Here is a 23,271-nt window from a genome sequence, read left to right on the forward strand (position 1 = left end):
GGCTTGGATCAATTTTAGGTCATCGAGTTAGATTGAATCAGATCATTCAAAATGAACCAATATTGACTTTGAATCATGTTGAATCGTCAACCATAAACTATGATATGAATCAAATTGTTGTTAGAGTTAACTTTTTGCCCCTAGTTGTTTGTATTTTTAATGTAACTCAATGGGCTGAGCAGCAGTCTGTTACTCAGTTGGTAGGGTATTCATATCCCATGGTTAATATTCATTGTGTCCTTAGGTAGGACACTTTACAAGACACATAACAGGTTGTCTTCCATACAAGATGGTCCCCTAGAAACTTGTTGGGTGGGGATTGCCTCAATTTTTACACCTTTGCTTGCTTTAGTTTGCCTTCCCAACCTGTGTTCTTTAGGACCCAAAAAAATAAAAAAATAAATACATAAAACAGATTAAAAAAAAAAAAGTTATCATTAGCTCACTTAGAGGTAGTAAAAGGAATCTGACCAAAGACTGAAGAAGCAATCATGTATCCTATGTACCTCTTACACTATGCTCACCAGCTATACTGCAATTTGATTCAGGCTATCTCTAAAGTTGTTTTTTATTTTTATTTTTTTTTATTTTGTTTTATGCACACTACACATTGTGGGTCTTTTACTGTCATTTATTTATTTTTTTTACATTTTTTTTTTTTACTTTTTGTGTCCACAGAAAGTCCATGGCGTATTCACACTCAAGTGAACAGTACCGGAGTATGTTTTAAAGTGAGCCAGCACCTATATTTTCAGTAGGCCAGAGTTCTGGTGGGCTTTTACACTTCACAAAAAAGCTGACTATCAGAGGATAGGAACCATGGTGTGAATCAAATCTGTCAGTGTGAATATTGATGTTGTACTAAGGTTGTTTCGAGCAATTGCTATGCACCGCTGGGTGTATTGTAACTGGCTTCATAGAGATTAATAATCCTGTCTCTCTAAAATCCACTGAATTGTATCCTAGCTTCCCTCTGGAAGGGCTGGAATGGCCGATTGTGCTTAACCTCTACTAATGAGAGCACCAAAGTAGCTAAGCAATAATGATCTTTAGCAAACATTATTGTGGCTGTTTTAAGCTTGTGCATGCCCAAAAGGTTTTTTTTTTTTTTTTTTTCGCTTCATGGCAATGCTACACTTTGCACTAAGTAAAAAGAAAAAAAAAAAGGACAAAAAATCTAAAAGTAAATGCTGCACTTAGAAACTAAGTTTCTTTTTAAACTAAAAAGAACACAAGATCAAAAACACAATGTGAAGAAATTTCCATTCAGTATGAAACAGCACGGTGGCGCCATGGATGGCATCATAACCACACAATAAGAGGGCGTCTTTTTTTACTCTTGACATGAGGCTTTCTATGTATAGGGTTTGCCTGATCTCCCAGCCACGTTGGATTTTCTCTTGGCTTTCTGACTTCCTTCCTCAAACATAGAAGTTAGAATGATTGAGAATTTTGCCTTCCTTGTGTATTTTCATCATGTCCCTGTGATAGACTGGGAAATTCTCCGGAGACTCCCCCTTTTACCAGCTGGGATCAACTCCAGCCCTCAAGTAACCCCAGACAGGACGTAGCAGGTTTTTCTTAAATAAATGGGTGGACTTTCATTTCCGTCAGCATCAATTTGATGGAATCCTGGCGAGCCTGAAAGAAGACATCATTAAAGAACCAACTTTCATCAGTGCCAAAAACTGCTTGGCAGTGCATGGCAAGTAATTAAATACTTTTTAATATGTACTTTTAAGCCTAATATCATGATAATTAAACTTTTAATAAGTGCTAACCCACTGATAGCCATTATTTCAAAGGAGCAGTCTCCTTCCCCATTGAGTATCTGTCTTCCGTCTTCCATCTATGAGGGACAAAAAAATACATTAAAAAATAAAACAACAGTTATTTAAAACACTCCAGGCTGGCACCAGTCTGAGAAGAACATCAGTAATTGGACTTAAAGAGATGAGTCCTAGGGACAATTAACTGTCATGCTGTAATTATTTAATGATCAAAAAATAATGTTTTGATGCTCAGACATTTCAGATATGCACGGGAGACTCAATTTACTTACAGGGTAATTTCATAAAGCCATTTGCATTTATTGGATTGAAAAAAAAAAAAAAAATTTCAGACTACTTTATTTAAAATTTAAAATATTGTTTTGTCTTTGGAATAAACATTCTGAAATGTAAAAAAAAAATGGAAACATTCTAACAAGTATAAAGCGTTTTGAAATATTAAAATATGTAATATATTAATTTAATATCATATTTATTTTGAAAGAAAACAATCAAAGGTAGCAGGTGTTAAACATGAAAAAACATCACTTTTTTCAGCTAGATAATGTGAGCTGGAAAAGAAAGAAGGCTTTCTAGAACCCAATTGGAATTACTCAATTCATTTGCCGAACTTTTATCAAGCATTGTTTAAAAAGCCAGACTAAATTACTATTTTAGCTATGTAGCTGTGTGCTACCCAAGGACACAATGACTGGGATTTTTATTTTTGTGAGCATGTGGAAGTCCAGACCAACTGACAGCACTGCAAAAATGAAGTTTCTAACCTAGAATTATAATCTTAAATTTAGTCCAATAATCATTTAAAACTTGTTTTAAGAATAATTTACTATGCAAGAGAAGAATTCATTAGATTATTAATCTTGTTACAAGATTATTAGTCTTTTATTTCTTACTTAGTTTTATAAAGGCTAAAATTAGTCATTTTACATGTACAACAAGATAAATTACTCGCAGAGGCTTGAATTTTTATTTTGTGACCATTTTTAGCTGTAAAGACTTGTTTCAAGACCTAGTAACATGTGGACTTGAACACTGCAACAGCAACAAAGCTGTTAAGAAAAGTAATATTGCTATACCTGTTCTGTAACCCTTGTGCTATCCTATGCACTTTAACATTAGGAGTTGGGTCATCTAGACCCACTAGACAGTGCTCTGAACCTTTTTTCTTCAATGATTTTTGATCTTCACTGGTGTCCATGGATAACATGAAATCTTTCCACCTTTGTCATGGTAGGGAGAACATGTCAATGGAAGGGGGGGGGGGGGGGGGGTCATCTAAGATAGATAGAAAAAGGGATAACCCTTGTGCATATCAGTAACAGAACACAACTGTCACAAAACCTTCCAATCTTTCCTGTAATGTGTTCCAAATTAATTATTTCTGAGACAAGGCCCAACTCCTTCTCATGTAAAAATATATGGGATGCTCTGTGCTGATATCATTTTGACAGCATTCAAAAAGCTGATTATGGTTGACAAGTGATTAACAGACATTTCTGAAGTTTAGTTTAGATGACCATTGTTTAAAAAATGTGCTTTGACTCAAACATAATACACATATGTCTAAACAACCAAGATAAATAATTTTAACAGGGAGATGCAAAGGCAGTGTTGCTTAGGAATTACAGTTTTCTAAGGAAACAATGGCTTAAATCGTTTCAGATGCTGTTCAATCAGATTTGTAAGTCTTAATACGCTCTGCATTGGTAAAACGGGTGCAAAAACAATCTGGACTATCTCAAAGTCTGAAATAACATGAACATACGGTACTCCTTTTCCTCCTGCGGTCAATACCAGCTAAGAAGGGAATGGGGGGACGGGAGGGTTTCATAAATAACACAAAATTTATTTTCCCTAGTATTACCATACAACAATAATAGAGGTGAGTTTTAAAGTAGTGTGTATAATATCTTCTAATTACATCATACAACTTTGTGGACAAAGGTACATGTTTTGCGGTAACCCTCTCACCCCCACCCCCCTCATGTCATTTGGTTGCGCCTGTCCTGACGGTTGGAAAGAGAGGGAAAAGCAGCAGCCACTTTGAACCAGACCCTTCTGATAGCCTGTTCGGTAAGTTTTTCTGAGACTATTTTTATTTTATTAAATATTATTACTTCACTCAATGTGAACAAATATTGTTCCCCGAAGCCTAATGACAGCTAGGTATCCAAGCTAGTCGACAAGTGTGACGAGGCAGCCAGTAGCAGAGCGGCATTCCGTCTCTTCTAGGCATGTTCGTATGACCTAGCTTAGCCACCAGAATTTCTTCCATTTAGAGGAACGCGAGGCTGCAGTGTTTTCTCCGTTTTATGAATGAGCGTCACTAGATCGGTGCGTACTATACATGCAGGCTAATATTTTTTGTTGTAGTTATCTTCACCTCCCGGAAATTTAATCAGTAATCAAAAGCGAGCAGGTGCTGTTCCCCCCGTTTGCAAGGCTCCGTCCAAGAAGTGAATGCTGGGACATGAGGTCATGTGACAGGTTTTGAGTAAACTGATAGGCTGCAACCAATGTCTACAAACATAAAGGAGCAAACGTAGCTTAATGAAATACTATTGGATTGTGGTATAAAATAATAAATAAATAAAACAGCAGTTTTATTATTGTTTTATTTATTTATAAAAATCAATAATGACTTTTGAAAATACTTCAAAGTATTTTTACACATAGAGCCACATGATAGTTCAAACCCAGGAAACGAGTCTGGAATCTCTCTTATTTATTAACTTGAAAAGTTAAAATGTAAAAGGAAAATAGTGTAAATAGGATATCTGTTTCCAAAGGTTTTTTTGGTCAGCTAAAAATGGATCATTTTATAAACATTATATATGCCATGAAGAAGATTTCAGTGTTTACTCTGCCTCACAGCATCTGTTTAGCTTAATTGAACTGTACAATCTTTTCGGTTATATTCGTAATTACTTATTATTTGTTGATAATGAAGTAAAAATGGATTTGATATCAACCTTAACCCTCCGGTCGTGTTCGCATTCAGCCCCCTACTTTAGTGTTCCCGGTCAAAATTGACCGGTCTGTTTTAACTGGTCTTAAATTAGCACACAAAAAAAATTTCACCACCAATTTTTTTATTAAACATTCTTTAGTTGAGAACAACATTTAAAAGTAGTGTCTAACGACAATTTGTAGATGTAAACATTAAATAACATCAGTGAAAATACAATTGGGCACTGAAAATGAACTACAAAATGAACATATAATACAAAAAATAAATGGAAAACCAAACACCAAACTCAACAGGGTGTGTGTGGGTATGTGTGTGTGTGTGTTTGTGTGTGTATTCATGCACATGAGTGGCATGTGACACTCAGGTCAGAGTGGGCCTTGCAAACATAAGCATTACATTTGCAGCATGTCAGGCTCGTTTTGATGTCTCTAGGGGCACAGAGGCCACAACGCTTCCTTTTCTGGCAACACTCCAGCTAAAATCAACAGACCTATGTAGGCTTGGAGGTCTACCAGGTCGATTTCTCTCCAGGTGTCCCCAAACACACGCTTCCCCTCCAGATTTGTCATCTCAAGTATAATTCCCTCAATGGACTCTGGTAAATAGAGTTGGAAGCTGGACTTGATGTCATCCACACGAGATGCTGCATAACGCGTTGGTCCTGGTGTCATCTTTATGATGTTTTCCACTCTCGCTCTACCTCCTCGGTCCTGGGGGGATGATGACCAGAGCAAGTGTCCACTTTTGGACTGAAATGTTTCCTCAGGTGCCTGTTCTTCAGGTGCCTTTCCCTCTCCATCTGTTGACTGGTCAGTCTCCTCAGAGTCTGGTTCAAAATCTGTGATGTCTTCCAATTCCGAGACATCCTCCTCTATCTCTGGTTCAATTTCAGTGCCCTCTTCATCATGCCCAAGAACCTGGACCAGAACCTCTTCCACAGAAAAACGCTTCAGTCGTCTACTCATTGTGCTCAGAGTAAAAGGAATGCAAGGCAAACATCGAGCTATATATAGTATGGGGTTGTGTAAAAATGATACATTGATTAGTCTGGAAGGTGTGGTTCACGTGTGATAGGTACAGAAGCGTGGGGAAGAAATGGGTTCACATAAAAGACACCTGTCTAGTCTGTGTAAACATATGATACATTGATTAGTCTGGAAGGTGTGGTTCACGTGTGATAGGTACAGAAGCGTGGGGAAGAAATGGGTTCACATAAAAGACACCTGTCTAGTCTGTGTAAACATATGATACATTGATTAGTCTGGAAGGTGTGGTTCACGTGTGATAGGTACAGAAGCGTGGGAAAGAAATGGGTTCAAAAGACACCTGTCTAGTCTGTGTAAACATATGATACATTGTATCATTAGGAAGTTGGTTCACGTGAGAGGATCGGCACATAAGCAGAAAGACATGTGTACCCACAAAAGAAATTGTGTGTGTGTGTGTGTGTGGGTGTGTGTGTGTGTGTGTGTGTGTGTGTGTGTGTGTGAGAGTGTGTGTGTGTGTGTGTGTGTGTGTGTGAGAGTGTGTGAGTGAGCTGGGGCAGTGTGTATGGGGATGTTTTCTGTATGTTGAATGAATTTACTCTGGATACCCATTCATTTCCTATGACGGTCACTTTTGACCGGGAACACCACAGGTGTAACAAGGTTGATTAAAACACTCAAAATTGAATGAAATAGGTGATCATCACTTTTATATGTTCAAGTACACAGTGTGAAGGATATCATAAGGTCTTGAGGTAATCAGATGTAAAACATAATATTTATGAGTATTATAAGTTGTAAAACGGTCAGATTTGACCCGAACACGACAGGAGGGTTAATTCATGTAGTTCTCTGACTAGCTTTGCAATGATACCTCCCTTACTTGGATTAGACAAGTTATGAGAAGGTTATGACACTAAGAACTCGTATCTTTGATTCAGATCGCAAATATGTTGTTGTTTTGCTGTTTCCTTCAGGAATAAAATTATGCCCTCTATGTGATCACTTAAAATGCTTTACCTTTTCTTATTTTTTTGACCTACCTTAATTATCCTTATACCATTGGATATTGATATTGTTGATATTGAGACATTACAGCTATTGTTGTTTACATTTACATTGTAAACAAGCTTTTATATACAGCAGTGTAAGATGCTTTCTCATTTATGTTGCTCTAATAAATAATGGAAGTATAACAGTTCATGTCGGCTAAAACCCATTGTATAATTCAGAATATGTCTGATATCTTCACTGATTTTTATTTTTCATTTTGGCAGAAACGGATAGCCTCGATAGATGTATAGAGAACCAAAACCAAACCAAGATGCTGTCTGCCAGATCCTTGACCTCGGATTTCAGTCAAGAAAAGCCTTCATTGAAAGTGATGTCCTAAAAGAAGATGATAGACCTACAAAGATTCTGGAGGCATATCCATGTTTCAAGGAGCTTCATCATGTAAGCAATTTACTTGTGTTTTTGATTGGTTGTTCCCCCCACCGCCCATCTTTACTAAGGAGGCATTTTTGTATGTTACTTGTGTTTTAGGTGATGGAGGAGCTGCGGTGGATCCAGGATATGGGAAACGGCAAATTCAGATGTCAAGTACAGGACAGATGGGAAGACTTCTGCTCACTAGTGCAGTTTTACAGAGTTTGGAAAAAAGTGTTGAAGCCTCCCATGAACTTAAGTGGAGGTAACTCATTTTACTGTCTTTTTTTGCATAATGTTTTCAGAGGTGTTGGTCAGAATTGCGTTGTTATTATGCAAACTGATATTCAATTTAATGTAAACTCAACATTAAGCTGAAAATGAAGTTAATAACTGAGTTATTCTATTATATTGTTCTATTTTAGTTGAACACAACGTTGCACTCTTCAGAGCACTCCCAACGCTTTTCCCATCTCCAACTTCACCCCTTAAGAAACTGGCACATGCTAGTGAAGCATTGCTGCATGTTCTAGAGGTGAGTTTTTGTTCCCATTTGAAACTTTGATTTTGTGCTTGATTTTTGTTTGTCTCTGATGGTCTGTAATAACTGTGGGTAGAGACTGGAAGGAATAATGTGAGGATCCCAGCATTTATTTCTGTTTTTTTTTCTGCCACTAGATATGCAAAATGGTGTTAATGACACCTAAAAAGCCTAAATACAAGCATCTACAAAAATTATATTAATTTTCAAAATGGCAAATACGACCCTAGTGATGTTTCATTATTACTAACAAAACATTTTTAGTAAAAGTTACAACATAAACTGTTTTACCCTAATTATTTTTATCTTTAGCCAACAGATGATCCTGCCAAATACCTGGAGAAGAGATCTTTCTCCAGCCCGGTGTTGCTCTTTGATGGGTCCTGCTGTCTCGTGGCAAGTGGAGAAACTCCCATCACCACCTTTGCCAAAGAAGATCTTGGCCATAGGTTGTTTTATCTGTTGGCTTACCACTACACCTTCCATCTCACCCATCCCAAGTTTGTGGCAACCCTACTTTGTCAGTCAGACAGAAATATTGAAGGACAATATTCACGAGCGGGACACCACAAGTTCATAAAAAAAGTATCGGCAGAGTGAAACGTTTTTACTGAGTGGTAGAGCTCTCACGGTGAGAAATGAATGCCTTGTTTGGTGATGTTAACCAGAGACACTCTTTTTCTTATTTCTCTTAACCTCAGATTATTTACTAGTATGGCCTGCATCAGCGTTCATTAAGATTTAGCTGTAAACCTATGTTAAATTTTATGTTGAAATGCTTCAAGCAGTTCTTTGTATTTGTAGAAGCAGAAGTATTCTATGTTAACAGTGTATTCAAAGCAATTTTGAAAAAAGCAATATAAATAAATATTGTTAAGTATACTAATCCTGTATGCTTGTATTTTTCTTGTCTTGGTTTGAGCTACAAAAGCTAGTAATTACACAATACTAGCTTTAATTCAGCTAGCAATAAGTCTTAATTCTACTATAATAACTCTTGAATTAAAAGCATATCTTCTTACGGTTATCTAGTTTTAGGGTCTTTTTACTCAAAGTGAGTAATAAACAACTGTCAAAGAAGAATTTATAAACTAGTTTTGAGACTTTTTTACCTAAAAAATAGTGCTTGAAATGAGTATTTTACTACTAATTTTGAGTTGTTTCTCTCTTTCTAAAAGCCAAGATATTTTTTCTTATTTTAAGATATCTTATCAAGTGAAATTATCTTACCCCACTGGCAGATAATTTCACTTGTTTTAAGACAATATAATCTAAAAATAAGTCTAAATTTCTTGTATTTAGACAGTCAATTTTTGCAGTGAGGCAGACCCAATGCACCACAGTCATCCACCTAATAGCAATAAATCAGATTCATCCTATCCGTTTTTTCTTTTTTGTTCCTCAAACATGGTTTGGGAGTGTATTTCTTTTAACTCTCACTGTTTTTCACTGATTTACTTCCCCCTTCTGCAGTGGAATTGTGGGGCAAAAAAAAGCAATCAGCGAAATCACCTGGTTTCATGATTGTTCGAAAACAAACAAAAAAAACTTTCATTCGAAAACACATAATTGAACTCCACTCTGTGATAACAATTGCCAGTTTGGAGCACCCAAACAGTCATTAGCTTTTAAGTACCTTTTTTCCCCCCTAAAAGCGTCTAATAGATTGTGAACATGAACATGATTTACGATTCTAATTAATTATCAGTTGGGCTATGGCAAAACATAATTGCTGTCAAAATGATTGATCCTGTTTTTAAATATAAAAGAAAAAAAAAGAAATAATTTTGATATATATAGTAATGCATGACAAACACAAAGTTTCTTGCCTTACCCAAAGGGCTAGTACTGGTAAAGTTCTAGATCCTCTAATGAGTTTCTTCTTTTTTCTTTCTTAACTTTAATGAGTCTTTCTAGGATGTAATCTTGTTTTTAATCACTCTACATACCAGCAGCCTCCTCTTTTCTCTGTTAGGTGTGACACACACTGATATTTTACAACATGCTATTGTTAGGGAACAAAACAAAAATTCAAGACAATACATTTGAAATAAGTTGCCTGCATTCACTGTTTAGTATAGAAATGTCAAGAGAAAAAAATATTAAAAAGATGCAGATCATACTGTCTTGCTATATTATTCATATAAATGGAGAAATAATCACATTTTCTTTCTTTCCATGCGGGATATGTGTAGTCAATGGCACTTAGAGTCATTATAATTAGATGCTAGAGATACGCCTCACCTGGGGCATCTTGGCCCCCTACCTCATCGACCTGCTAACAAAAGCAATGGAGTAGAAGCCACAGCTACTAGATTTATGCTGCCTCTCAGTCCATTAATGCCTCCTTTTTATGTGTCCATTTGGCACAGTGGCCACTCTGCTCACCTCGTTTAGACCGGATGCTGGTAGGACAGTGTGAGATCTGTGCTGATTCAGGCGGATGGACAAAGAATGACGGAGGGGAGAGTATTTATTTATTTTTTTCCATCTTAGAGGAGACAGACCAGGGGCTGAGCATACATCAGCAATCAGCACTGGACCGCTTTGAAGAAATCCTAGTGTGAGCGTTTGTTGCTGTAACTTAGTCTACATAATGGATGACCAGTTCATCAATTTCATAAGTATTCCCTTCCCAACACCAAATCCCTTTCTGTGCATCCAAAGGTATATAGATTTTGATCAATGCATCAAAAGTTAATTTCACAAATGGAAGCAAGATGAGACTTTTTAATTTGGAGGATTTTTGTAGTTGTAAGCAAAATTTCTATTAACTTAACTCCAGACAAATCACATTGGGATATTACTGCACATGGATGATAGTACAATTAAATTTAATAACAGCCTTAAGGAAATAATAATAATAAAAAAAAAGATATACAGCTTGGAAAAGGTTATGACCTTACAATTATTTTAACTTTACTTAAGGGATCCTCAAATAATGAGAGCAACTGATAAGAGAAAACTGATGTTATTTCTGTGTAATTATTCTTACAAGTATGCGTTAATTATTCAGGCCAGTTAAGATTGCATCAAGATTTGGCTATTTCTTGTGCAGGCAAGCCATAATTATGAGTGAAAATTATAGTTTTGTCCTGTCAAAACAGGCTGGAACAAATCACAATGTTGTCTTTGAACATGAATTAAATTAAATGTCAGCGTTCTCTTCCTGTTTTAAATCACAGTGACCTTTGGCGAGTTCTCTGGTAAAGGCTCAAACCACATAAAGCCTGGCTCATTGAATCATTATTGATAGTTCAGACTATTCTTTCATGTCTCACTTCTGCATGCATGCTTGTGTGCAAGTCAAATGGAAAAGCGGCATACCTACGGAATTTTTTTTAGTAGCCATGCAAATCACATTTAACTTAAAATATGATCGCATTCATCACTGTTGATGTTGAAACGATTGCATTATGTTGTGACGTCTACCTGTCAAGAGATGCTGCATGTGAAAATTAGAAGCTGGCACGCAGAGTGTTTCTATTTTAGATGATGGGTAATTATTAATTAAATGAAAGCTTCCTCTTAGAAAATGTAAAAAAAAAATTTTTCTAAATGTGAAAAAAAATCTAAAATATATATCTATATCTATATCTATATATATATATATATATATATAGAATTAGCTGAAAGTTGTAGCTACATCGTTGGAATGAAAAAAGAAAATTGAAATTATCTTTAATCACTAGCTGTTCATATAAAATCTTCTTGTAAAGCAGCTACTTGAGACAAGTCTGTCACACAACCAGCATCATGCAAGCTCTGCATTTTTTTTGTCTTGTGAACCATAATTAATTAAAGAACACGTTTGTCTATGAAGCCACCTTAAGAAGCATGACTCTTTCTGGACAAGGTTAAAACTTGTTACTTGTAATTTTATTCTGCTGAACTTATTTAAGACTTAAAGTCCCACTCAGATGATCTTTAGATCTATTCTAAAAGTGTTTTCAGTGGTCTTTTAATAATTATCAGGTCAGTTTATTGACCAAAATCAATAAGCCCATGTTTTTTGTTTAGGACATAGTTTCTGCAGAGCGGCAGTAGTTCCTCGAAAGTCTGCCTCTGGGGTTGTGGTCGGGACCATTGGCGCTGAGTAAAACCACCCCTACTTCCCGTCATTCACCTATTTACACTCTCTCCTGCTAGCATACAGATCCTCATCTTCAACTCCAACCTAACATTAGTGGCGCAACAAAAATGGCGAGTACTATTGGAGGAATCCAGTTATTCAGTTTTGAGCAAGATACCAGCTCAACCGAGGAAAACAACAATGTACATGGATCTACTTGTTCAGGTGGATAAATCAGAATGGAGCAGAGCAGGGAGTTTGTGGTTCTCTCATTGTCATCATTTTTATCACAACTATAAGCTTTTTCCAACAGCATTTTTTTTGTAACTCCTGATTCACAACAGTTCAAATAAAGAAACACTCAGAAATACATTTTTACGCCTAATTTGCTTTATGTCCTGCATCATCAGAAAACTCCCAATAGAACATGGTAAAAAACAACAACAGCACAATTGTTATCGCAGGAGGTCTTCAAAATTTAATAATGCTAAGAATGCAAAAGATGAATAAACCAAAAGAGCGGTGTCAATTATATTGTGCATTCTGTCATTTTTTTTCAACATCTGAGTTAACATAGACACCAGTTAGGTATGAAATACACACCCATAAAATGTATACATCCATTCATCTGTTATCTGCAGATGTTTTACCCTGGTTTGGGTCACTGGTTTATGGTAAAAAGGAGGCAAATTTTGGTTCAGATAGTCCTGAGTAAGGCTTTTTGACCACATTCATGGACACCAAGAACATTAGATGCTTAGTTTACATCATACCTAATGTTAATTAGAAACAAAAACTATTAAATGTTCCTAATAAAATAAAATAAAATAAAATCTTTTCTTTTTTTTTTGTCACAGCTATAGAGCAACATTTGCTTTCGTGATGAAGAATTACATTGGTTCAGTGCAATACAAATACTGGATTTATAAAATGCTCTGAAATTGTGAATGCATTGCAAGAATACAAGTTTATGGAAATGAGGCAAAAGGGAACAAGGAAAATGTACATAATTGAGTTTTTTTTTATGATTCAAGATTTTATTTTCTAAAAGCTGTCTTTACAAGCCTCATTTACACAAAGTAAATGCTTAAATTTGCATTCATTTGTCAACATATTTAAACAGTGTAAGGATGCCAATAAAATACATGCAATTAGATGGGGGGGAAAAAAGGAAATAATATATTTTAAAAAACTATTCTCTTGAAAATTTGTTTGTCATGCAAACACTTTACAAGACAAAACATTTATCAATGTTCATTTAAATCTATCAATACTAAGAATGGTGGTGGTACAAAAGTTGGAGTTATGGCAACAAACTAAAAGACTTTAGTATATTCACTAAAACTTGACCAGACCAAATATTAACAAGCCAATAATAAAGGAAACTGAAGAGTACCTGACACCCTCAAAAGAATTGAGTTAAATAAACCGAGGGGCAATTAAATGTAACAGAAACAGCTGTGGATGATTGAAACTGAAACCCGGTGCAGACCCGGTCTTCTGTGAAGACCATTTAAAAAAATAAACTACACTTCTATTGAAAATGAACTTTCAAATATGTACTATTAAATATTGAGGCAAATTTTGTCTCATTCCATGGAAGCATTTAGTATTGGTGGCCTTAAATCATATTGTTCAAGAATCAATTGAAATCCACTGGGCTTTTGTTCACATAAAGCATATTTTTTCTGGTCATTCCTCTTTGGAATGTTAAATTGGTTGCACACACAGCACTTCTCTCCCTTAGCAAGGAAAGTGTTTTACAGTCTTTTGTATTCCGACATTCATACACTCCAATGGCCATAAAGTAGTGCAATTTACTTTCCAGTGTTTTGCTCAAGGGCATTTTGATGTGTAGTTCACAGAGAGCAAGAGATCAAACCACCAACACTCTTTACCTTTCTCAACACCTGAGCCATGACTGTTCTGGCATGATCCCTACTTAAAAATAAAAAAGAAAAAGACACTTACAGTTGGTGGTCAATGAGGGATTTTTATTTTTTTTAAAGCTTTGCTAGCAATGGACAACTTCCCTCTGCAGGGTGAAGATTTGTGCCTCTGTCTAATTTTCTTGTTTTTGTTCATTTTGTGTGTTATTTAGAGCCGAACCTATTGCTCCAACTGTAAGGACATTTGAAGATTTAGTGGAGTCCAAAAGCATTTTTTTTTATTTTAAGGAGAGGCAGTAGCAACTTAGGGCTGGCTATCCCTCTGCCGTTGGAGTGATCTGCGTTGCACAGAGGTGTGGAGGAGAAACACATTTCTTTACCTGGATGTGCTCTTACGCATAGAAGTTTACATATAAATCTAAGTAATTGAGTTTTTGTTTTTGCAAAAAAAATAAATACAGTTACAAAACTGATGCTGTTGTGTAGTTTCCGAGGGCTGCCAGCTACGCGCTAACAGAGATGCCAGGCGACTATTGATGACATCATCAAGTGGTAGTAAGGTCTGGATTGAAGACACTATTTTTTCCATATCTCTCTTGGAGGGACAAATGTAAGGATAGGGAGATGCCTATAGGTAGGGAACCAATTCGGATTTGACCTAGGTCTTAGCATTTGGGTACTCCCTCCAGTAGAGCTCCCTTTGCTGCTCAGTACATGGCTGTACAAGGCTGATCAAAAATGTTGCTGTGGCTGCTTGGTGATGTATCAAAGGAGGTGGCAACAAAAAATTGTTAGATCTATGCTAAAGGCAAAATTATTAAAACTTGTGAGGATGCAAAATCGGGTGATTGAACTGATTGAACCAGTCTTGAGATGAAGCACGTTGTCTGTCAATGTACATGAAAAGTACCAGCATAAACAGATTTAGATGATATGCCCTGTAGCAATTTTATTTACTTTTGAGCCTATTTGAGGATTTGAACTACCTTCCCGTTTCAGGACACTCTTCCACAAAGCCACTGATCTATCCTTTTCACTTCCATGATTTTCTCAGGTTGATGTCAAAATCATCTACAGCTATTTTTTTTTCAGTCAATTAGTCTTGATGAACAGATCTTCTGCTTTGTCACCTCTTTTGTCCTATTTTTTTTTTTTACCTCATGTTTCAGTTTGTACAGTTTTTGTTTCGTTTACCAGTTTGCATCAGGACTCACCACCTCTTCCCATAACAGTGAATGGAGCACAGACAGTTTTTTTCCCCCATTCACTGTTTCCCCTGTGAGATTTTCATATTTCTTTTAAATTATTTCCAGCTTTGTACATTCTGTAATTATTATCATTATGCAAATGATTGCATCCATGCAGAAAAAAAAATTGGGGCAAAAACTCCTGAGGCAACTTTCCTACTACCTAGATGTCTAGAATCACCATTGGTATTCTTTAAACCAATTTTGCCTTTCCAACTAATAATTTGCATTTAAATAATTACAGAGATGTATCTTCGCATTTATCTCTGAGGAGGTCTGATAAGTATTTTGTGTAAAAGTGGGATACTGTAGCTGCCAACTTATTTTCGGCCATAGAAGAATCAACTGAAAGAAGCCCATGTCTCTGCATGGGTGAACAGGGAGACAGTCAGCAAACGGGAACATATCCATGCTAAATAAGTGCATTGCACACTGTGAAAATAACCTGTTTTCTAAAAAAGACCCTAGTGCCTGGACTGGCTTCTAAAAAGAAAATGATAGACATCCATATCACAATTGCTTTTCAGCGAGGCAGTTGGCTATGATAGTTTAGAAGGAATGAAATGCACAATAATGACGAAATATCAATGTGATAATGAAAAAAGTACCGTAATTTCCGGACTACAAGCCGCTACTTTTTTCCTGCGCTTACAGCCCTGCGGCTTTTTCAGTGACGCGGCTAATTTATGGATTTAATTGGCGGCCTAATTTATGGATTTAATTGGCGGCCGCCATGTACGTATTTTCGAACTTAGTGAATAGTTTGTATTCTCTATCTAACACCAAGCACGAGGCATTTTTATTCAACACACCTCTTAGCAGCCAAACAGCATGGACTTGACTTCAGGTCTTAGACACTTCAGTCATGGTTCAACAAAACGAAACACGCATGCCCGGCCGCATCCCAGAATCCTTTGGGGCCATTAGACCCAACGTGCACGTGATCGCCGCTACAATATGATGAAGCTTTCAAGTTAAAAGCAATCGTTAAAAGCAGCGTAAAAAAGTCCACCGTCACCAACGGGTTTGGAAAAGCCGGTTTGCTGCGTGACGGAGAGAACAGCGCATGGAGTGAATGTACACTCCATTTACGGTTTCTAAGGAAACCGTAAAAGCGGAATTTTGCTTTGAAAAACTCACAGCCTCCGTGTGAGCTGGAGACATCTTCTCCTGCTGATTGAGCTGCGGGGCCGATGGCAGTCTGAAGGCTCCCACACGTAACAACGCATCCGCCCCTCATACACAAAACGTACAGTTTTAAGTCCGATTGCTCTGCACAGAAACGATTTGCTCCATCCACCGGCGCAACGGGGACGAAGTGCTCCTCCTTGAAGTCGCCCTGGCCAGAGGTGTCGGAGTAGATAGGAAGGGGAGACAAGGAGCGCGCAGGGCGGGAGCGGAGCGCAGAGGCGTCCGCGGAGTGCAGAGGCTTCTGAATTCTGACGCACGCGCCGCACTGAGGCGCGCGTATCGCGCTGAGGCGCGCGCTTTTCAGTCGCCGCTGCTTTATTTTACCGTTGTGTTTTCTAACCAGTCCTGTTACTCCCATAACGCTGCTGCGACACAAGCGGAAGGAGAGCTTTACCCGTTCACCCCTCCATGCACTGCTGCTAATTCTTAAACACGTACAACAGAATGGCGAGCCGGGCGTTGGCCCCGCCTTTAGCCCCTAAGACTCATGGGAAATGTGGAATCGCGGATGTAAATTTCCTCATTATAACTGAGGGATGTAATGTTGATTATATGGTTACTGTTTGAAATTTTATGTTAGATACCTAGATTGTCAATAAGTAAAAAAAAAAAATGAAATAAAAATACCATAACTGAGGGACTTGTGAACAGAATATAGGTCCATGCTGTTTGTCAGATGTCGATACACTCAAATACATGAGCCAGAGGCAAAATTGGCACCACCCACAATGTGCTAATGAATTGCACACACTCTGGGATGCTGGGCGTGATCTGTCAGGATGACAATATCGGCTATCACATGCGCGGCTTGTTCTCTGACGCGGCTTGTATATTTATAAAAGCAGTCAAACACGTGAATATGGGTGGGTGCGGCTTGTAATCGGGTGCGCTTTGTAGTCCGGAATTTACGGTAATCATTCTGCAGCAGCTCCACGCTCATAACACCCAAGTGTCAACATTTAGAGATCAATACATCTGATTCAATGTGGGACTATTTACACATAGTACATCACACATTGGTTCATGTTGGAAAGCCCGCTGCAGGGTATGACCTATGGGGGAAATCAGGGTTGCTGCGAGAGACTAACAAACCAGAATGCGGACACAAAATAAATTCGAAGCCAACTCTTAGTGAAAACTTCATTCAGCCAATCCTCTGGGACTTGGATAGCCACGAGACACGTTTAATGCTTGAATTCATCAAGCCCAAGTTTCTAATCTCCATTAATTTAGAAAATCCTTCATTTAGCACAAGTTTATTTCACATGCACAGTCCCCGATTATGCCAACTGAAAGGGAGAAAAAGTGAGAAACACAAAGACAAACATTAATATTCATAAATGTAGATGATTCAAAAAGCCTATTCACTAGTATTCGTTAACATTTACTTAATAGGTACTTTGGATATTCTTTAATTAAAGATCTGCTAATAAAAGTGAAAAAAAATGCTTTCTGAGCCAGAACATTCTGTGGCCCAGCTTTTCAACTGAACTGAATGGAAAAATTATTGAAGAAGAGCTCTTGCAGATTGATTAAAAGTGAACTAGTAAATATTTTAGACTCCAGATAACAGTTAATTTAAGTAAACTAACTGTATTGTCAAATGCCGAAGGTCTAAGCGGAGGATGAAGAACTGGCATGTTAAAGAATATTCTATAGTATGAAGGATGATTAAGAGAACTCAATGACAGCCTTTTATTTTTGTAGTTTAGACAAATTCTGCACATTGGCATTTAAAAAGAAAAAAACCTTCGTAAAGTTACACTTTAGATGTTCCTAATGGAAATGGTTTCACATTATTTTAAGTAAAAAGCATTTACAGTGTTTCCTTGTTTATCGCAGGGGAAATGTTCCATAAATATCACGCGATAGGTGAAATCCATAAAGTAGGATTACGTTTTAAGGATGTAAAACCCTTCACTACAAACCTCCTCCTACTTACTACTAAAGTGAAGATTTGCCAGCCCAAAAGTAATCAAAAAACTGCCAGACCCACCGCCTACCCTGCCAGAAAAAAGAAAAAAAAGGGAAACACCCCAACAGCTAATCTACCGCCAAAGTTACCTCACAACCATCCAAAGTATGTCCACCTGCGCAAAGACATTTTTGCCTGCAAATTCAAAATCAAAAACGCCCATTTGATGGGAAACTGACCCATGGGCAACACTGCAACGCAGCAGATATAACACAGAAGAGACTGATTGACAAGGTCTACAGCCAATCAGGGCATAGAACACTGAATGCTGTAGAGGTTAACCGCAATAAAACAAGAGAACACTCAAATGAACCAAAGATTAAACACTCAACAGTAAGAAATCATCCAAGTTTTTTTTTTTTTTTTTCAGTCTTTTGCAGAACAGAGTATAATACTTTTATGGGTGTTAATAATAAAAAAACAGAACTTTTAAAAATAAAAATATATTTTAAGAAGCAAAATACATTTTTCTTGCAGTATCATGGGGGTGTGATGAAGCATATAAGATAAGTATTTTTTCTTTGAGTTTAAAAATTTCATGGCTACAATTTGCAACACACGTGTATGCACAGCCGCCGCATCGAGATGGTGGCTCTCCCTTTGGACTACATGCATTTCCCATTTTATTGTCTGTAGCTTCCAAACCCAAAACACTCAGATCTGTCTTTTTCTCACACACGAACACACACACACTTTTTGTTCTGCTGAACTCCCAAATACACAGAGTGCTGGGGCTAGATAGCAATGCCAGTAACCAGGCCTGACAGATATTCCTCTGTGGCCATTTCAGAGAGTGGGCATGGAGCTCGGAGCACCTGCTAGCTGACTGCCACGTCACATGAATTGTCACCAACAATCACATTTCTCTGTTGAGATCAGTTGTATGGGGGTAGGTGGGCTTTCGTTTGGTTTCTTGACAAACTTAATCCAACAAAGTTGGCTGCATGGAGGTGCAGCAATCTCATCCCAAAGAGTCACAGAAGCTTACTCATTATTTGACTGCAACCAAAGCTTTAATTAGGTTAAAAATACCTTTTGTATTAAAATTCTGTACAGGGGTATATCACATAAGCTACACAGAACAATTCACATAAAAAAAAAAAAATTTTCATCCCACCTCTTACCTTATCAACGCCTAACATTATTCCCTCCTTTGGTGTTTTTACTGATGTTTCATTTTCTTTGAAGTGCTCTGTATTAGGTTTTATCTAAGATTCTTGATTTTTCACGACAACATGGAAAGAATTCCGTTGTTACCTATAGGACTCAATAGGAAATCATCTTTTACATGACCAACACCTCACAAAACGAATGTGCCGCTGACCTATTTTAGATTTGATGTGCAAAATGTACTGTTGAAAATGTTTAAGCCACATTTGGTATTTCAGGTAACGCATACAAAAAAAAAAATTCTTCCTCCCCCCCAGTTTATGGATAAATAGTATTGAAAAAAAATAAAAAGAACTGGAATTCTATGGTTGATGTCAATTGTACATGTCAGTCAAACCTGTATTCTTTACCTATGGGGTTAGGTTTAGATGTGAAAAATGTCTGGCTGTGTAAGGGATGTTGTCATTCCACATCTTTCTACTTTTTAATGATCATGATTTCCAGTTAGAGGCAACCTTCCAGCGGTCTGTGAGTGTCTTCAAATGTTTTTGGTTTTTTTTGCAACCATGGTATGTGTTGACTAATTTTACAAAGACACTGTCATAAACCAACAGAACCTTTTGGTATATTGTGTAGCACTCATTGGGTGTTTGTGGGAATTTTCAAAAAAACAGCTTTAGATTTTTGTCCAGTACTCTTATTTTGCCCATTATTTGATCACCCAGCTGCTTCTTGTTACTTAATAGTTTTTGTACAAACACATCATCCAACACTCACCTATTATTTTTCTCCAGATCCGTGTGTTATGTCAGACTTTCTGTAGTTCATGTCTCAAATTTTGTGGTCGTCCTTGGGGTTTTGTTCGAGTCTTCAATCCTGACACATGTATTTCAGAAAATCAGGATCATTTACTCATTGCCCCCATAAAAAATAACATTAAGGACACTCAGTTACTTAATCAAGACAAATGTAACCTGGTTACTACTACTTTGCTTTATGAATGGGTATAGACATTAAGGGAGGTAAACCATTTGTGGACCAGAAGAGTAATTTTGACCCTTCTTTTGCCAATCATTTATTCCAGGACACCCCCCCCCCAAAAATAAATAAATAAATAAATAAATAAAATAAAAATCTGGTTATGTCTAGAACATGATAGCTTCTCATTTATATCATACCTGTACTTTGATCCTGCACAATTTGTTCTAGTCAACTTTCCAAACTTTTATGAATATTTATGCCAACAGATTAAAACTAGAAGGTCTTACAAATGGATATTTCTGTGTAGCATTATGCATCCAATGGTGTTCACCACATACTCTGTTTGATTTGAACCTAAAACTTAAAACCAAGGTTGGGGCCTAAGAATTCAGAATTTTGAAATGGTTTTTAGCATAAAATGTTGATGTAACTAACATCTGATAATTTGACTTCATTTAAAGATGGACAAAGAAAATAGCCCATGACATTTTAGCAAAACCAGATAATTTTGATAAGGATAATTAATTTTCAGGATATTTTAAGGGTATTTTTAAGTATAAAATGTATCAAACATAATAAATTATTTTAGAACAAACGTCACTGAACTGAAAAAAAATTCCCATTTCCGATCAACTCAGTACTGGCAATGACTTTTTTTCATTTTGCAGTGTGTTAAAAATCACGTGTCAGTCCTGTATGAAGCGAAAAGCTTCTCTTCCATCGCCTATAGCATTTCAAGAAGTTGTGCTCATTTCATATCTGTCAGTCAAACCGGCCAGCTTGGTTGCCAAGGTGACAAATTCGACCCAAGGTGATTGTTACAACACTACCTTTTCTGTGAAAAGGTTGGATATTCACTCACTCAAAGGAGAGCTGAAATCAAGTTCCATTCTTGTTTTCCAGGTAAGGTCTGGTTCCTCACATAATGCTATTCTCATGGTAATCCAGGGGTTACTGGAGTTTAAACTGAAAATGGAAAATGCAATGTTTGAATAATGTTGAAACTAAACAACAGTTCTCATATATTTTGTTAATTCTTTGTATTGGAACAAAAAAAATAGAAAAAAGCTTTAACGAATGAGTGTATAAACCGCAGCTGAAATTTTGAAAAATAGTAGCTTGAAAATGGTCAAGCATCACCTTTTTATACTTACATCATGGATTTATAAAAAAAGAAAATAAAATTATTTTTGCAGTACTCATCTAATATACATAGTGAAGCTTTGGCCCAATTTCAATAAGGAGGATCTACCTCAAAGGTACGAAGGGTCTTTATGTCAGTATGTATGTCATCAATTAGCTTTCTTCTCAGCTAATCACAATCATAATTTTGCCTATAAATTAGAGTTGTGTATCTTTCCCTTTTACATGATTCAATACAGATCTCGATACCTAAAAGATTCAACTAACTTTGCAGCAATACAATGCAGTACAATTATTTTACCTACTTAAATACACTCTAAATATTTATTATTGGTATTTAAAACTATAAATGAAAATGCATGCCTTTTAAAAGAGACAATCTTTTTTTTTATTTAAAGCTACAAAAACAAAATGTCTGACATAACAGCTTGGCATTGTGGGTCATTTTGTCTGTTTTGTTTTTTGTGGTTAAACAACTGTCATATTCATAGTTTTAAGGCACTGTTTGATGTGCTGTGAAAAAATAAAAAGGAATATGATTAGTGCACACTGCACATATCCCTCACTGTGATTCACCTTTAGCCATTGGTAATTCACTTGACTTGGTAGAAGCAGGCTTGTGATTGGACATCTTTTTGTTTGCATCGCATCTACACACAATGACAGACAGTACAGAACACAACAGGAAGAGAAACTAACACATTTGCCAATTATTTATTTTTCAAATAATTTTATACCTTTTTACGAACATAATCATGTTCATATTTGTGGTTTTCAGTTACTTTAGGTACTAGATCAGTTTTGATTACGTATCTATTGTCTTTTATTTCCCTACTTTAACCCTTGTGCCATCCTAGGCACTTTAACATTGGGAGTTGGGTCATCTAGACCCCACAAGACAGTGCGCTGAACTTTAAGATTTGTGATCTTCACTGGTGCCCATGGATTACATGAAATCCTCTCCACCTTTCTCCACCTGTGTCATGGTAGGGATAACACGTCAATTTGAGGGTGGAGTCATAGGATGGCACAAGGGTTATGTTCATGAATGGTTGTCTCTCGGTATTCGAGACGGTTTGCCAGCCCTCATCCACCCTGTTCCCAACCTGGAGTGATGCTTAAGCATGGTCTGGGTTCTAAGAATCAGCATATAGGCTCTGGGGTTCATTCATCTTTGGTCTGAGTTCATCCAATTTATGAAAGGGCCAACAGCCCCGACTGTAACCACCAAAGATTATTAACTGGTTTCATTCAGATTTTTTGTAACACAAATGACCTAATGAGTTTTTTCTGCCAGTTTTATTGTTTCTGGTTGCATTTTATCCTTAGAATCAGAAAACTTGTTCATGGAAGTCATTTTACAAATCAGGATGAGTTGTTTCTTAAAATACAGACTATGGTCCAACTCAAATAGCACATATGCCAGGACATTTTTCCAACATGCCATAGTTACAAGACAAGTTGTAACCACAAAAACATGCCATGCAGAGTTTACTTTTCCTCTAATGTTGTTAAAAATGTAACTCTTATGAAATTCTTAGCTTTTTTAGCTGACATTTACTTGCAATTATTTGTACTGATTAATGAATTTGTTTAATTCCCCAAAAGATTGTGTTGCACAATTGTAAAGTATTGTTAACTTTTTTTTTCCATAAAAAATACACATGGGCATTTTTTAAACTACTTTTCAAAAATCCTAAACCAAAAATTACTGGAATTTTTTCTTAATAGTCTATCTTTTTTTTTTTACTTATTTATTTTTGAAGATGGGTAGTAATCAACAATTTCTGAAATTGTAAAACTACCACAGGCAAAGAAAAAAAAAAAGAACTTCAAGAGTTTGGAGCACAATATAAAGCCCTGAATATGACATGTTTTTTCTAGGATGTACATGAATTTTTCAGTAGGTTGGTCATATTCTTCATACATCAAGAATAAATTGACTAC

The 23,271-nt window shown here is 36.7% G+C and overlaps 1 protein-coding gene across 1 annotated transcript; it reads left to right on the forward strand.

Moving 5' to 3' along the window:
- The first annotated feature begins 3,108 nt into the window (after window positions 1–3,108).
- LOC111947377 lies at window positions 3,109–8,607 on the forward strand. The gene is made up of 5 exons (XM_023954379.1): window positions 3,109–3,863; window positions 7,025–7,202; window positions 7,293–7,440; window positions 7,601–7,710; window positions 8,029–8,607. The coding sequence occupies exons 2-5, from the start codon at window positions 7,044–7,046 to the stop codon at window positions 8,314–8,316; spliced, it is 705 nt and encodes a 234-aa protein (XP_023810147.1). The 5' UTR covers window positions 3,109–3,863; window positions 7,025–7,043; the 3' UTR covers window positions 8,317–8,607.
- The last annotated feature ends 14,664 nt before the right edge of the window (window positions 8,608–23,271 follow it).

Source organism: Oryzias latipes, chromosome 4 (assembly GCF_002234675.1).
Source record: "Oryzias latipes chromosome 4, ASM223467v1".
Classification (NCBI taxonomy): Eukaryota; Metazoa; Chordata; class Actinopteri; order Beloniformes; family Adrianichthyidae; genus Oryzias; species Oryzias latipes.